Here is a 17912-nt window from a genome sequence, read left to right on the forward strand (position 1 = left end):
ATTATGTTAGATCCACTATGGACTGGACTGTCAACTATTATGTTAGATCCACTATGGATTGGACTCTCACTATTATGTTGGATCCACTATGGATTGGACTCTCACTATTATGTTAGATCCACTATGGACTGGACTCTGACACTATTATGTTGGATCCACTATGGACTAGACCAGGGGTAGGGAACATATGGCTCACGAGCCAGATGTGGCTCTTTTGATGACTGCATCTGGCTCTCAGTTAAATCTGAGCTGGCATTGCTTAACACGATAAGTAATGAATAATTCCACTTGTAATCACAGTGTTAAAAATAACGTTCAAAATATAAAATATTGTCATGCATTTTTATGTTCAAGAAGTTGGTAAGAAGTTATTTATTTATTATTGGTTAGTGTGGGGCTTGCCCTCCTGGGGGTTCTTCAGACCACCAAGCATTGACATGAGAGCCTGTTTCAGGGTTACAATATTGTTTTATTTTTCAATAAGTCTCTCAGTTGCTTTCCAGCAATTGTCTTTTTCTCTTTCGTTATCGCTCGCGCTCTGGTTTCTAGCCCCAAGCCCGTCTCTCCTCCTGGCTGCTGCTTATAACATAGCGACAGGTGATCAGATAAAAAGGCCCAGGTGGGCCATCTACGCACCTGTCGCTGAATTCGAGGCCTGTCCTGGCAACACCCTGCTTCGCTGCAGGCTCGCAGGCCATGCCCCCTCCACAGTTAGCTTCAGAATAACAATGTTATTACAAAGAATAAGAGACCGGTCTAGAAATGTTGGTCTTTCTTAAAAATGCACGCGTTTTGTTGTGTTCAGTGTTGAAAAAAATATTATATGGCTCTTACGGAAATACATTTTAAAATATTTGACTTCTTGGCTCTCTCAGCCAAAAAGGTTCCCGACCCCTGGACTAGACGCTCACTATTATGTTAGATCCACTATGTACTGGACTCTCACACTAATATGTTAGATCCATTATGGACTGGACTCTCACACTATTATGTTAGATTCACTATTGGACTGGACTCTCACTGTTATGTTAGATCAACTATGGACTGGACTCTGGGGCAGCATAGCTCGGTTGGTAGAGTGGCCGTGTCAGCAACTTGAGGGTTGCAGGTTCAATTCCCGCTTGTGCCATCCTAGTTACTGCCATTGCGTCCTTGGGCAAGACACTTTACCCATCTGCTCCCAGTGCCACCCACACTGGTTTAAATGTAACTTAGATATTGGGTGTCACTATGTAAAGCGCTTTGAGTCACTTGGGAAAAGTGCTATATAAATATAATTCACTTCACACTTCACTATTATGTTAGATCCGCTATGGACTGGACTCTCACACTATTATGCTAGATCCACTATGGACTGGACTCTCACTATTATGTTAGATCCGCTATGGACTGGACTCTCACACTATTATGTTAGATCCACTATGGACTGGACTCTCACACTATTATGTTAGATCCACTATGGACTGGACTCTCACACTATTATGCTAGATCCACTATGGACTGGACTCTCACTATTATGTTAGATCCGCTATGGACTGGACTCTCACACTATTATGTTAGATCCACTATGGACTGGACTTTCACTATTATGTTAGATCCACTATGGACTGGACTTTCACTATTATGTTAGATCCACTATGGACTGGACTTTCATCCACTACCATTGGGTCATTGCATTCCATTGCATCCGGTCCTCTCCAAGGTTTCTCATTGTCATTCTCATTGACATCCCACTGGGTTGAGTTTTTCCTTGCCCTTATGTGGGATCTGTGCAGCCTTTTGAGACAATTTTGATTTAGAGCTATCTAAAAAAACATTGATTGATTGATTGATATTAATCTTCATAAGTCTTACTTGTATTTTATTCTTTATCTCGACACACGGTTCCTGTCAGTGGGGTAAAAGAAGTCCTTACTGTCGATGATGTCGCCCAGACCCTGGGCGAAGAGCAGCTCCTTGAGACGAGACACCTCCTCCTTCAGCTCGCGCACCAGCCGGTTGTTGGGGTCCTCGTTGATGACGGCGTTGCAGCGGATCTGTTTGGCGCGGTCGGCGTACCTGCGCGGATAAAAAGGTAGCGGAAAAAGGTGCCTGGAAGGGAAAAGGCGTCTCTCTCTCTCTACCTGAGCGTGCTGAGCGTCTCGTCATAGTTGATGTCGGCCGGGCTCAGCGCGGCGACCATGGCAGTGCGAGAGTTCCCACCTGGCGGGTGAGAAGATTTAACAGGAAGGACGGAAGAGTTGTTAGACCTGCTGAGTCCATACCCAGATTCTCTCGGAGCAGCCAGGTCAGGACGGAGTCTCTGTAGGGGATAAAACTTTCTGCCTTCTTCTTCTTTTTGTTCTGCGTGTCAGATAGATCAAGGATTAGCTCAGTGCGGGAAATGACACTTTGGGTTTTTACCACCGTTTGTGTTGGCTCGCAGCTTAGTGTTTTACCTTGTTGGGTCCCGAGTCCTAGAAGGAAGCAGTGGCACACAAATCAAATGTATCTTTTTTTGAGATGGGTGCGGGAAAAAAAATGAATTACCACTTCTGCTAAAGCGGAGATGACTTTTCCCAGCGTGGTTAGAGACTTGTTGATGTTAGCTCCTTCCTGTGACAGAAAATGTGTGATGAAGAAGAGAATATACTCAACATAACACCACGCTGCACCTCTATATAATGCATATTTATTAGGAGTGTAACGGTACGTGTATTTGTATTGAACCGTTTCGGTACGGGGGGTTTCGGAGGTGTATCGAACGAGTTTGTAAGCTAAAGTCTTAACAAGCTGCTCTGCTTTCTGCCTCTGTCTCAGCACCCAGCATTGTCCCACCCACACAACCATCTGATTGGTTACATACAAAGCCAATCAGCAGTGCGTATTCAGAGCGCATGTAGTCAATGCTTCAGTGTCGAGCAGATATGTGTTTAGCATGTGAGCAGCGGACAGCCTACTCTCCCCAAATTATAAAAAAACACCTCCCAGTCACAACTACTACTAACATCACTAAGAGCCCGTTGACCTTCTGGAAACTTAAACTGCAGCTCAGCTCGCTCGCAGTTCTGGCTTGAGGTGAAGGCTAATTAGATTTTAGTGTAACGTTAGCTCATTTTGCTGTGCGTGTGTGCGTGTGTTAGGGGCAGAAACGCTCCGTCTGTCTGTTATTTCACATGAACTCCATGGTGTTCAGGGATGAATAGTCTCTCCTATTGCTATTGTACTATTTTTTCAGCTATCGTTATATTAATCATTACTAATGTAGCAGCCTAGTTTTGAATGGCAGGGTCCCTGCTATCACATGTTGAAAAAAATATGACATTTACATAATAAAAGTCAACTACAGGCTTCCCAAATGCTGTAATAAATTAAGCATGATGAGTTGACTTGAAACTGTTTATTGTAGCACTTTTTATACGTAGAAGAAAGGTTTTGCCATTTTATTTAATCAAAGCAACAACTTGCGGCAGTTTAATGTGGATTAACGTGGGCAAAATTATTATAGTGTTCCCAATGTTAAAAGGATAAAGCCATTGTTTACAAATTAGGTAAATAAATAACCAAAATATGTATACTTTGTTGTTTTCTTACTGTACCGAAAATGAACCGAACCGTGACCTCTAAACCGAGGTACGCACGGAACTGAAATTTTTGTGTACTGTTACACCCCCTAATATTTATATAAAATATTGGAAAATAATATACACAATATACACCACGCTGCACCTCTACATAACATTTTCAATGCTTTTCATGTATTTATATCAAATATTAGAAAATAATATACACAACATACACCACGCTGCACCTCTACATAACATTGTCAATGCATATTTATATCAAATATTAGAAAATAATATACACAATGTACACCAGGCTGCACCGCTACATAACATTGTCAATGCATTTTTATACCAAATATTTGAATATAATATACACAATATACACTACGCTGCACCTTTACATAACATTGTCAATGCTTTTCATGTATTTATAGAAAATATTAGAAAATAATATACACAACATACACCACGCTGTTAGAATATATAACTTAAAAAAAATTGAAATAAACCATGAAAAACACTAGATAAAAACTACATAAAACAGAAACAGATGAAAACAGAAATAAATGCATGAAAGTACTGGATAAAACAGATAGGTAAGCAGTCTATTTAAAAACAAAAAGGCAGAGAAATTACATAAAAGTTGTGCTAAAAATGTGGGGTTTTTAGTCCCTTTTTAAAACGGTTGAATAACATTGTCAATGCATATTTAAAGGCCTACTGAAAGCCACTACTACAAACCACGCAATATATCAATGATGAAATATTAACATTGCAACACATGCCAATACGGCCGGGTAATTTTAATAAATTGCAATTTTAAAATTTCCGGGAAGTATCCTGTTGAAAACGTTGCAAAAATGATGACGTGTTTGTGACGTCCCGGGTTGTAGCGGACATATTAGCCCAGCACCATTTACGGCTAAAAGTCGTCTCTTTTCATCGCATAATTACACAGTATTTTGGACATCTGTGTTGCTGAATCTTTTGCAATTTGTTCAATTGATAATGGAGACCTCAAATAAGAATGCTGTTGGTGGAAAGTGGTGGACTGCAGCTGCCTTTAGAACAGAAACACAGCCTGTGTTTCTTTGTTTGTTGTGAAGCTTTAACACAGAGCGGTCAAGCGAACGTTTCTCTACGTCAACCAACAAGTTTTTGGATGGGAAAATTGTGATATTTAGTTGGCTCTTACTGGAGACATCAGTGGATTATGCGTCCTCCTGCAGCAGCTATCCAAAAGGCACCTGTGCTATTGGCTTCTCCCAGAGATACTAGCGTTCACCGCAGCCATCCGACTTTCAGGTATGTCAGTATCATCTCACTAAAATACTATTAACACAATAAGCAGATAAGGGATTTTCCAGAATTATCATAGTAAATGTGTCTAATTCCATCTGAAACACACCCACTACCGCCGCCCAGAGCCGTCGCTTTTTTTTTTTTTTTTTAGTGCCTCACTCTAACTTTCCTCATCCACAAATCTTTCATCGTCGCTTTCTCGGTCCGAATAGCTCTTGCTGCTGGAGGCCATGATTGTAAACAATGTGAGGATGTGAGGAGCTCCACAACCTGTGACGTCACGCGGACATCGTCTGCTACTTCCGGTAAAGGCAAGGCTTTTTTATTAGCAACCAAAAGTTGCGAACGTTATCGTCGATGTTCTCTACTAAATCCTTTCAGCAAAAATATGGCGATATCGCGAAATGATCAAGTATGACACATAGAATGGACCTGCTATCCCCGTTTAAATAAGAAAATCTGATTTCAGTAGGCTTTTAAATCAAATATTAAAAGAGACTCAACAGTCCCACTTATAGCTGCATCCTGACATTTCACCTGAATGCTGACTATACCTTTAACAATTATTACTTCAGAGTGCGTTGACTCATTTTAATACACAACTTTTCCTACCTTCAGCCTGGTTCCTTTGGCTCCGGTGGAATCTGCTCTTTCGCTGCCGGCCAAGTCCACCAAACTGATCTTACTGACCTGAAAGAAAAGCGTGAAGAAAGGGTTATTAGGAGACCTGCACGAGACGGCGGTGATGTACCCAACCTTCTATTTGCCAAGTTTAGAAAGAGCTGGATATGTGCCAACATGTCTCTGTGTACGTGCACTTCATTTATTCCTTTTGTGTCCCGCTGGCAGGCGTTTTGCGCTTGCTCGTATTGCAAGTTATTAATTGTGATGAGAACTGACTTTTCTGGAAAAAAAATGCCAAAGCTGACTTATTTAACGGTATTTACAATATTTAATTAAATAACGCAGATGTGCAGCTGGGATAGGCTCCAGCACCCCCTACGACCCTGAGAGGGACAAGCGGTAGGAAATGGATGGATGGATGAAAAAGGCGGAAGTGAAATTTTGACAGGAAAATTAACGAGTTCTGCGTTTTTGCAAACATTTCACATGCCTGAATATTGTAGCAGTATGGTTGCCAAAGTTATGGGTTTTTGCAATTTCTGATCATTTGTGAGGGCGCCGAAGGGACTTCTGCGTGTGTGCACGTGTTGGCAAAGCAGCGCATGATCAGTTGATCCCTTGTTATGTTTGTGGGATATACAGTACTGTATAGTACTTTATATTGTGTACAAAGTACTGTATAGGACTTTATGTTGTGTACAAAGTACTGTATAGTACTTTCTAATGTGTACAAAGTGTGATAAACAGTACTGTAAAGTATTTTATATTGTGTACAAAGTGTGATATACAGTACTGTATAGTACATTATATTGTGTATATATTACTGTATAGTACTTTATACTGTGTACAAAGTACTGTATAGTACTTTATATTGTGTACAAAGTGTGATATACAATACTGTGTAGTATTTTATATTGTGTACAAAGTGTGATATACAGTACTGTATAGTACATTATATTGTGTACATATTACTGTTATACTGTGTACAAAGTACTGTATAGTACTTTATATTGTGTACAAAGTGTGATGTACAATACTGTGTAGTACTTCATATTGTCTACAAACTATAATATAGAGTACTTTATATTGTGTACAAACTGTGACACACAGTACTGTATAGTACTTTATATTGTGTACAATGTGTGATGTACAGTACTGAATAGTACTTTATATTGTGTACAACGTGCGATGTACAGTACTGTGTGGTACTTTATATTGTGTACAAAGTACTGTACAGTACTTCATATTGTGTAAAAGTGTAATATACAGTACTTTGTAGTACTTTATATAGTGTACAAAGTGTGACATACAGTACTGTGTAGTACTTTATATTGTGTACAAAGTGTGACAATGTACTGTGTAGTACTTTATATTGTGTACAAAGTGTGATATACAGTACTGTGTAGTACTTTATATTGTGTACAAAGTGTGATATACTGTAATGTATAGTACTTTATATTGTGTATAAACTGTGATATAAAGTATAGTACTTTATATTGTGTACAAAGTGTGGTATGCAGCACTTTATATTGTGTACAACGTGTAATGTACAGTACTGTGTTGTACTTTATATTGTGTACAAAGTGTGATCTGCAGTACTTTATATTGTGTACAAAGTGTGACATAAAGTACTATGTAGTAGTTTATATTATGTACAACGCGTGATGTACAGAACTATGTAATAGTCTATATTGTGTACAAAGTGTGATAGACAGTAGTGTGTAGTAGTTTATATTGTGTACAAAGTGTGAGAGACAGTAGTGTGTAGTACTTTATATTGTGTACAAAGTGTGATATAAAGTACTGTATAGTACTTTATATTGTGTGGAAAGTGTGATGTAAAGTACTGTATAGTATTTTATATTGTGTACAAAGTGTACAAAACTTCACAAAAATATGGACTTCCAGTTGCAGCTGGAAATCATCATTCATATTTACATTGTTTCTTATGGAGGAATGTGCTTCGCTACACAAACTTTTGGAGCAGCAATGAAGTTTTTACATGGAGGTTCTCACCTTCTCTAGGGTGTTGTCAGTGTCGGCATCGTGGCGTTTCTGAGTGAAGATGATGTTGAAGACGGCGTGGGAGCGACTGCTGGTCTCGTTCATGTTGGTCGCGGCCACAGTCCTGTCAGGAGAGACTAATAGTCAGTCTATCTGCAGTGTGCGGACTATCTCAGACTAATAGTCAGTCTATCTGCAGCGTGCTGGACTATCTCAGGCCTACTGAAATGAGATGTTCTTATTTAAACGGGGATAGCAGGTCCATTCTATGTGTCATACTTGATCAGTTCGCAATATTGCCATATTTTTTGCTGAAAGGATTTAGGAGAGAACATCCACGATACAGTTCTCAACTTTTGGTGCAGATGAAAAAGCTTTGCCTGTACCGGAAGTAGCAGACAATATGCGCGTGACGTCACGGGTTGTGGAGCTCCTCACATCTGAACATTGTTTACAATCATGGCCACCAGCAGCGAGAGCGATTCGGACCGAGAAAGCGACGATTTCCCCATTAATTTGAGCGAGGATAAAATATTTGTGGATGAGGAAAGTGAGAGTGAAGGACTAAAAAAAAAAAAAAGGACTACAGGGCAGTCAGAGCGATTCAGATAGGGAAGATGCTGTGAGAGGCGCCGTCGCAGAACCACTCGGGCAGGCCCAACCGCAACAAGGGATAGAGCCAGACCGCTTTGAACCCAACGCTGACGGTCAGGAGGACACTGCTGTTATAGATGCTGGAGTAGCACACGACATAGATCGCCTTCAGAATACAGAATGGTAAAATGTTATTTATTTTTTGAAATGATCGCTGCATAATTCACTGTGTGTGGTCCAATCCAACCGTATCGCTTGACATCTCTGTTCCATAGTAGAGCGTGACTGTCATCTTTCGGGAATGTAAACAATGAAGCACCGGCTGTGTTTGTGTTGCTAAAGCCGGCCGCAATACACTGCTTCCCACCTACAGCTTTCTTCTTTGATGTCTCCATTGTTCATTGAACAAATTGCAAAAGATTCAGCAACAAATATGTCCAGAATACTGTGGAATTTAGCAATGAAAACAGACAACTTAATAGCTGGGCACGATGCTGGCACAAAATGTCCTCTACAATCCGTGACATCACGCGCAGGCGTCATCATACCGAGACGTTTTCAGCAGGATTTTTCAGCGCTAAATTTAAAACTGCACTTTAGTAAGTTAACCCGGCCGTATTGGCATGTGTTGCAATGTTAATATTTCATCATTGATATATAAACTATCAGACTGCGTGGTCGGTAGTAGTGGCTTTCAGTAGGCCTTTAAGAGTCAGTCCGTGTGCAGCGTGCTGGACTATCTCAGACCGCATCACCTGGCCTTGTTGCCAGAGTCCATCAGGTCCTGGATGTCGTTGTAGGAGGTGACGGCCAGCTTGGACAGGTCCTCCACATAGGGTCCCATCAGAGGATGCTCTCGCACTCGGAGGTTGCCTTTGTTTTTAGGGTTGAGCAGGTCTCGCACGCGCTCACAGTAGATCTCCATGTAGCTCACCTGTGAAGGACAGGTGCTCACACTGACACTGCGTCTCTTTCTTTGCACACGGCACCACACACCACACGACCTCGTTCTACCTTATTGGTCACAAGATTGTAAAGAAGGAGATATGGAAGTATTATTGGAGCAAAACTATTTGCCAACACGTGTCCGATGTACTCATCTGTATGTCAATCTGCGTGACTGTCGTTCTTTCTTTTTTCTTTTCTTAGTTTATTTCGAACATGACATACCTACAACATTATACATTAGGCAATTTCATCATTTCACAATACACAATACATCATGTCCGAAAAAGAGTAGGAAGAAGCACGTCATGGTGCCCACAAATATTTACATTAATTCACTGACTTTCTTCACAGCAAAATATCAAAATGACATCTGTGAATGAGTAACACAACAGTTTTGTAACATCCATCCATCCATCCATTTTCTACCGCTAATTCCCTTTCGGGGTCGCGGGGGGCGCTGGCGCCTATCTCAGCTACAATTGGGCGGAAGGCAGGGTACACCCTGGACAAGTCGCCACCTCATCGCAGGGCCAACACAGATAGACAGACAACATTCACACTCACATTCACACACTAGGGCCAATTTAGTGTTGCCAATCAACCTATCCCCAGGTGCATGTCTTTGGAAGTGGGAGGAAGCCGGAGTACCCGGAGGGAACCCACGCATTCACGGGGAGAACATGCAAACTCCACACAGAAAGATCCCGAGCCTGGATTTGAACCCAGGACTGCAGGAACTTCGTATTGTGAGGCAGGGGTTACATGTACTTAATTAATTCAGTCATTACTAACATACTTAGATGAAGAATATCTTATTTTCAATAAGTTTGAAAGTGTTTCTCATAATTCTTCTTCTTTGTACTTTGTAAGCACTATTAATTTGAACATCCTCTTAAACTGGATCATATCAGCACAATGTTTAACTTCTTTACTTAATCCATTGAATGAATGAATGAATGAATGGTTTATTTTGAGCCATGCAAACAAAACAAGAGAATGACATAAAATACAAAAGAAATATATAAATACATTATTTTTACACCTACATTGAAAACATTACATGTGACTAATCTTTTGTAGATGTCAAGATTGGCTCAAAAGGGAGTGGGAAGAAGTAAACTTATTAGGTCCCACCCCTATACATGTACAATATATATTTACAATATATAATACAATAATATATATAATATAATTCAATTCAGTGGTTGCTGCGTGGATGCTATATATTATCTAATTATTTAATTCCACATACTGATATGCTAAAGGTTTTAAGTGTTGTAGATGCATACAACTGTTTTAAACTTTAGTTGAGAAGAATTGTACATTGTTTGGTAGCAGGTTATAATTTACTTTGTACATCAATTTAGCTGTTTGCAATTTTACCAAATCACCAAACTTTAATATTTTTGACTCAATAAATAAAGGGTTTGTATGTTCTCTATATACAACATTATGTATTATTCTAATTGATCTTTTTTGTAACACGGTTAACGAATGTAGCGCACATTTGTAGTTGTTTCCCCATATTTCTGCACAATAACTCAGATATGGTAACACTAGCGAGCAGTAGAGAATATAAAGTGATTTTTGGCCCAGGACATATTTTGTTTTATTCATTATTGAAATATTTTTTGCCACCTTATGTTGTATGTTTTGTATATGAGATTTCCAGTTCCCACCAACACGTCTTCCTATGAGGAAGCAGTGCCTGGGGAATCTGTGGTGGACTCTCCTATTTCTGGGGCTGAGGTCGCTGAGGTAGTTAAAAAGCTCCTCGGCGGCAAGGCCCCGGGGGTGGACGAGATCCGCCCGGAGTTCCTTAAGGCTCTGGATGCTGTGGGGCTGTCTTGGTTGACAAGACTCTGCAGCATCGCGTGGACATCGGGGGCGGTACCTCTGGATTGGCAGACCGGGGTGGTGGTTCCTCTCTTTAAGAAGGGGGACCGGAGGGTGTGTTCCAACTATCGTGGGATCACACTCCCCAGCCTTCCCGGTAAGGGTTATTCAGGTGTACTGGAGAGGAGGCTACGCCGGATAGTCGAACCTCGGATTCAGGAGGAACAGTGTGGTTTTCGTCCTGGTCGTGGAACTGTGGACCAGCTCTATACTCTCGGCAGGGTTCTTGAGGGTGCATGGGAGTTTGCCCAACCAGTCTACATGTGCTTTGTGGACTTGGATTAGGCATTCGACCGTGTCCCTCGGGAAGTCCTGTGGGGAGTGCTCAGAGAGTATGGGGTATCGGACTGTCTTATTGTGGCGGTCCGCTCCCTGTATGATCAGTGTCGGAGCTTGGTCCGCATTGCTGGCAGTAAGTCGAACACATTTCCAGTGAGAGTTGGACTCCGCCAAGGTTGTCCTTTGTCACCCATTCTGTTCATAACTTTTATGGACAAAATTTCTAGGCGCAGTCAAGGCCTTGAGGGGTTCCGGTTTGGTGACCGCAGGATTGGGTCTCTGCTTTTTGCAGATGATGTGGTCCTGATGGCTTCATCTGACCGGGATCTTCAGCTCTCACTGGATCGGTTTGCAGCCGAGTGTGAAGCGACCGGGATGAGAATCAGCACCTCCAAGTCCGAGTCCATGGTTCTCGCCCGGAAAAGGGTGGAGTGCCATCTCCGGGTTGGGGAGGAGACCCTGCCCCAAGTGGAGGAGTTCAAGTACCTAGGAGTCTTGTTCACGAGTGAGGGAAGAGTGGATCGTGAGATCGACAGGCGGATCGGTGCGGCGTCTTCAGTAATGCGGACGTTGTACCGATCCATTGTGGTGAAGAAGGAGCTGAGCCGGAAGGCAAAGCTCTCAATTTACCGGTCGATCTACGTTCCCATCCTCACCTATGGTCATAAGCTTTGGGTAGTGACCGAAAGGATAAGATCACGGGTACAAGCGGCCCAAATGAGTTCCCTCCGCCGTGTGGCGGGGCTCTCCCTTAGAGATAGGGTGACAAGCTCTGCCATCCGGGAGGAACTCAAAGTAAAGCCGCTGCTCCTCCACATGGAGAGGAGCCAGATGAGGTGGTTCGGGCATCTGGTCAGGATGTCACCCGAACGCCTACCTAGGGAGGTGTTTAGGGCACGTCCAACCGGTAGGGGGCCACGGGGAAGACCCAGGACACGTTGGGAAGACTATGTCTCCCGGCTGGCCTGGGAACGCCTCGGGATCCCCCGGGAAAAGCTAGACCAGGGGTGGGCAAACTTTTTGACTCGCGGGCCACAATGGGTTTTAAAATTTGACAGAGGGGCCGTGCCAGGTGCATTTGGAGGGAGTGTTTGGGCCGGATATACTAAAGCAGTGGTTCCCAAAGTGGGCGGTACCGCCCCCCGGGGGGCGGTGGAAAGATCTGGGGGGGCGGTGAGGAAGAAGGGGGCGGTAGGGGGGCGGTAGTCCGAAGTCGAAGTCAGAAGTTCGAACGTTTGTTTGACGATTTGTACACAACACGTGCAGAAGGACGAGTCAGTGGACGACGCATCAGGGTCCGGTTACCACACGCCGCTCTGGCCCAGTCAGATCCGACAGCATAGACTCCATCCCATTAATATTAAGTGTGAGACAATGAAGGTTACTGGTGGAATGTTTATTTACAATTCTATGTTGCTGAAACAGTTAAAACTGCTAAAAAATAAATTGGTTTACTAAATTGGGTTTTATTTGTGAAATACACATTTGTGTTTAACCTTTCTCTTTTCAAATTGCAGCATACCAAATATCAAGAAAGAGGTGTTTGTTTCCATGTGTCTGTGGGGGGGGGGCTATTCACTGGGGAGCCAAGGGGGCGCCAGCCTGCAAAAGTTTGGGAACCATTGTACTAAAGCATTAAATGTAGTGTGTGCAAACCTCATTGTACAGTAAGAGCACTACAACCAAATTTATTAACTGTCTTTCAAATGTGAAAAGTAGCCCTTATCAGTTAATAAATTTGTCTCAAGGAATATGCAAGATATTGCATTTACATACTATTTCGCAGATACTGTGAGGAGGAAATGTAAATAGATTAAAATAACATACACACTGTGATTTATTAAGATTGCGTCTGTTTTTAATAAGTTTCAATCGAAGGTGCAAAGTTAAAGAAATCAACATTTATTGAAAAATGGAATCACTTTCAACATTCAAAACATATTATTACACAACGAAATACTCAAGCTCAATATTATCTACTTGTGTTAAACTCCGCAAAATCATGGATGGATTGTCCTGACCGCGCGCTCTACAAACTCGCCACGGACGCCCTCGCCTTCACGCGCAAACAGTACTCGTGTATCGTTGCCAAGCACACAGACATAGGCTGTATTAAATATCCTACCTGCAGCTGAAAATTTAAATTTAAATTAAGAGCGATGTGCGGCGTGTTAATTAAGCTACTGTACCGCTGCTGTGCGTAAATGCGCATTGCTCTTAATTAAAAGACGCACTTTTAAACTTTCCATATGCATTTTTTCATAACACAGCAGAAAAACTCACCATTTCAGTGGGAACAGTGTTGTTGGTCTCCCTTTTTTGCCAGCGCATCAAAGTCTGGAGTTAGTTTTTGTTGTGGCAATTCTCAGGACAGATCTGAGGTGTTGGTCAGTTAACTTGGATCTGTGATGGGCTTTGTTGATTTTCATGATGCTAAACGTCTGCTCACACACGTAGGTCGAGCCAAACAACACCAGCATCTTCTGCGCCGTCCTCCGGAGGTTTGGAAACGCGGTCTCGCTAAGTGAAGCGTAAAAGTCATTCAGTTTAAGAGACTTGAACTTCTCCTTTGAGACGGAGTCAGACTGAAGATCGATCAGTTCCAATTGCAGCTCCTGCGGTGCTGATTCGGGGTCTTGTGACAGGGGACAGGACACTAGTTGAAGTGACTTGTCAATTTTTTCAAAATCACAGAACCGACGGCAAAATTCTCTGTGCAGATCGTCTAGTGATTTGCAGTATTTCTTCGCATTTCGGGCGGCCTTTTTCTGCACGGCTAATGTGGGGAAATGTGCGAAAGATTTGTTTGACATTTGCCTGGAGAATAAAACCAGCTTGGATTTGAAGGCTCTCACATTTGTGTACATGTCGTGCGCAAACTGATCTTTCCCCTGTAGCTTCACGTTCAGCTCATTGATGTGTGAAAATATGTCCACAGCAAACGCAAAGTCACAAAGCCAGTTTGTGTCGCTCAGCTCGGGGAATTCTTCGGATTTCCCTATTAAATTAAAAAATGAGCGAATCTCGTCTTTGAGCTCCCAGACTCGTTGAAACACTTTCCCCAAACTTAACCAGCGGGCGCGAGAGTGGTAGAGTAGGTCCTGGTGATCCGCATTAGTTTCTTCCAGGAACGTAATGAACTGACGATGATTAAGTCCCCTTGCTCGTATGAAGTTAACAAGTTTTACAACTGGATCCACGACGTGATTAAGCTGCAATACAGACTTACATAGAGACTCCTGATGAATGATGCAGTGAAGTAAAATAACATCCTGGTCAGGGTTTTCTTCTTTCACTTTATTCTGGATTCTTTTCAGCAGCCCGATGTTTTTTCCAGTTAAATTTGGCGATCCATCCGTGGTGACATTGGCAAGTTTACTCCAAGGTAGCTTCATTCTATCGATGACAGCAGACACCTGTTCATATAAGTCCTCTCCTCGCGTTTTCCCTTTCAGTGATTCCATGCTCAAAAGCTCCTCCGTTATCTCAAAACTGTCATTAATCCCTCGAAGAAAAATTAGGAGCTGAGCAGTGTCTTTTATGTCGTTACTTTCATCCAGTGCTAGTGAATATAACTTAAAGGACTCCGCCTTTTTGTTTAACTCGCTGACTATATCTTCGTCAATCAGTTCCACGCGGCGAGTCACTGTCCTGCGTGCTAAACTGATTTTTTCAAACTTGGCTTTGCTCTCCGGACACAAGAGACCTGCTGTCTCTACCATGCACTCTTTCAAAAACTCGCCTTCGGAAAAAGGCTTGCTAGCCTTTTCTAATTTGAATGCCAGCAAATAACTCGCCTTGGTACTTGACTCTTGAATTGCAGTTTGTCGGTGAAAAAAGTTCTGTTGACTCTGTAAATTAGCTGCCAACCTCTGAGCAGTAGCCGCCCGTTCTTGTGTTGACTGCTTGCTAGCATAGTTTGCATGCTTCATGGCAAAGTGACGGCTGATATTGTACTCTTTGAAAACCGCAACAGCTTCTTGGCACATCAGACATACAGCCGTTGATCGGACTTCAGTGAAGAAGTATTTTTTTGTCCACTCCTTATTAAACACTCGGCATTCGCTGTCCACTTTCCTTCTCTTTGGTCCGCTCATTTTTACAGAAGGGCTTAATGGTGACGTGAAACGAAGTGAAAATTAAAGTGAAATAAAGAGAAATACGCGCCACTCCAACAACGGTCAATGTGTTTTGAGTGCGCCATCTATTGGGGAAACGTGGGCATTGCAGGGAAAGGGGAAAAAAAGGAGGTTTTTACTATAATTTGGACAAGTTCGGCGGGCCGGATTAAAAAGCCTAACGGGCCGTATGTGGCCCGCGGGCCGTAGTTTGCCCATGACTGAGCTAGACGAAGTGGCTGGGGAAAGGGAAGTCTGGGTTTCCCTGCTTAAGTTGTTGCCCCCGCGACCCGACCTCGGATAAGCGGAAGAAGATGGATGGATGGATTTCCAGTTCATTTTATCATCTAAGTCTGTCAGAACCTGCACTTTTTCGCAACTTACTGCGAGGATTGTTTCCCCGGGATGCAATCGGACTGGACCGGACAAGGCTTGCATGTAAACACATGATTTAATTTGGACTAAAAAAGTACAAACAAAAAGCGCTCACAGCGGAGGCACAACTAATAATACGTCCATAGGAAAATAATTTAGTGAGTAAATTGTCCCTGATAACAAAATGGATTGTGGAGGAGAACAGAAAGAAGTTGATGGAGTGTGAGCAAGCAAAGGACAACGTGTGGGAAAAGGAGTTGGGTCTCTCACCTCCACCGAGTAAGACATGCTGTTGTCTGTGTGGTCGTTGATTTTTGTGAACAGATCCTCACATAACTGCAAGAAGAACATGATGAATTAGCCCCGTTCCTAATGATCCCGACGACTCGTGCATCACCAATGGGATGATCCCCTGTTGGTCCTTCACGTCCTGCTTGCCCATCATGGTGTAGGACTTGCCGGCGCCCGTCTGGCCGTAGGCGAAGATGCAGACGTTGTAGCCCTCGAAGGCGTGGAGCAGCATTTCCTCTCCGATGTCTTTGTAGACCAGCATCTGGGACGCGTAGTTGGCATCCTCCGGCTGGTGGCAGCAACCAACACAAACCTCGACAATGTATACAGCAAGTGTGTGTGTGTGTGTGTGTGTGTGTGTGTGTGTGTGTGTGTGTGTGTGTGTTACCGTGGTGTGGGACCAGTAGGAGTAGTCAAAGTTGAAGCTCTTGTTGTCTCTGGCCTGTTTGGGGTTGATGATGGCTGAAAGGAGCACAAGTCAGTGGAGTCAACCTTCATCTCCATACATCTTCACTCTTCAACCTATGCAATAATATAGACATTATCCTAAAGGGAAACCTTTTTAAATGATAGTCGGATCCATTCTGGAGATGCCTAAGTGATTTTTAAAGGGGAACATTATCACCAAACCTATGCAAGCGTCAATATATACCTTGATGTTGCAGAAAAAAGATTGTGTATTTTTTTAATCGATTTCCGAACTCTAAATGGGTGAATTCTGGCAAATTAAACGCCTTTCTGTTTATCGGTCTTTTAGCGATGACGTCAGAACGTGACGTCACCGAGGTAACACACCCGCCATATTCATTTTCACATTACAAACACCGGGTCTCAGCTCTGTTATTTTCCGTTTTTTCGACTAATTTTAGGAACCTTGGAGACATCATGCCTCGTCTGTGTGTTGTCGGAGGGTGTAACAACACTAACAGGGAGAGATTCAAGTTGCACCACTGGCAAGAAATCTGCCGCCAGACCCCCATTGAATGTGCCAGAGTGTCTTCACATTTGACCGGCGATGCTAAGACAGACATGGCACAGAGATGTATGGATAACCTGCAGATGCATTTGCAACGATTAAGTCAACGAAATCACAAAAGTGAGTTTTGTTGATGTATTTGACTTATGTGCTAATCAGACATATTTGGTCGCAGCATGACTGCCAGCTAATCGATGCTGACATGCTACGCTAATCGATGCTAACATGCTATTTACACTAGCTGTATGTACATTTGAAACTAGATTCCCACATTTAATGCAAAACAAACACTTACCAATCGACGGATTTAAGTTGCTCCAGTGTCACAAGGTGCGAAAGTCCTGATCGTTTGGTCCGCACATTTTACCGGCAATGCTAATAAGGCAGCCATGCTATGGGCCACTTCATTAGGTACACCCACGCTATGGCCGAATAGCGTCAATAGCTATTCGCTCAATAGCTTCAATTTCTTCTTCAATTTCGTTTTCGCTATCTGCCTCCATACCCCGACCATCTGTTTCAATACATGCGTAATCTGTTGAATCGCTTAAGCCGCTGAAATCAGAGTCTGAATCCGAGCTGATGTCGCTATATCTTGCTGTGGTAACCGCCATGTTGTTTGTATTGGGAGCCCTGTATGACGTCACAGGGAAATGGAGAGCGGTTTCAAAGATAGCGAAAATAAGGCACTTTAAAGCTTTGTTTAGGGATATTCTCGGACCGGTAAAATTTTGAAAAAATACAACAAGCCACTGGGAACTGATTTTTATTGTTTTTAACCCTTTTGAAATAGTGATCATGTTCCCCTTTAAGCTTTCGCCCATTACACATGTTTACTGGTTAGTTTGCGTGTGAGACTTTTGCACAGCAGCCCCCTCATCGGGCTGCTTTTTTTAAAAACGGTCCTCAGCAATTACGTACAAATTTGTGGGAGTTATGCAAAATTATTGAAATGTTGTC

General features: G+C 42.7%; 1 protein-coding gene across 10 annotated transcripts in view; it reads right to left on the reverse strand.

The window, feature by feature from the left end:
• Window positions 1-17912, reverse strand: part of kif1aa (kinesin family member 1Aa) — a 132893-nt gene that overhangs the window by 84751 nt on the left and 30230 nt on the right. For 8 of the 10 annotated variants that reach the window (XM_061887872.1, XM_061887873.1, XM_061887871.1 and 5 more), the window contains exons 3-13: window positions 16365-16438; window positions 16083-16265; window positions 15956-16021; window positions 8825-9003; window positions 7488-7599; window positions 5460-5537; window positions 2530-2595; window positions 2439-2456; window positions 2265-2343; window positions 2124-2202; window positions 1916-2058 (exon numbers count right to left, since the gene is read on the reverse strand). In XM_061887872.1, coding sequence (XP_061743856.1) covers window positions 1916-2058; window positions 2124-2202; window positions 2265-2343; window positions 2439-2456; window positions 2530-2595; window positions 5460-5537; window positions 7488-7599; window positions 8825-9003; window positions 15956-16021; window positions 16083-16265; window positions 16365-16438 — 1077 coding nt within the window. The remainder of the gene's footprint in view (window positions 1-1915; window positions 2059-2123; window positions 2203-2264; window positions 2344-2438; window positions 2457-2529; window positions 2596-5459; window positions 5538-7487; window positions 7600-8824; window positions 9004-15955; window positions 16022-16082; window positions 16266-16364; window positions 16439-17912) is intronic. The other 2 variants (XM_061887869.1, XM_061887865.1) reach the window with 1 other exon arrangement.

Source organism: Nerophis ophidion, linkage group LG26, assembly GCF_033978795.1.
Source record: "Nerophis ophidion isolate RoL-2023_Sa linkage group LG26, RoL_Noph_v1.0, whole genome shotgun sequence".
In the NCBI taxonomy this organism is placed as follows: domain Eukaryota; kingdom Metazoa; phylum Chordata; class Actinopteri; order Syngnathiformes; family Syngnathidae; genus Nerophis; species Nerophis ophidion.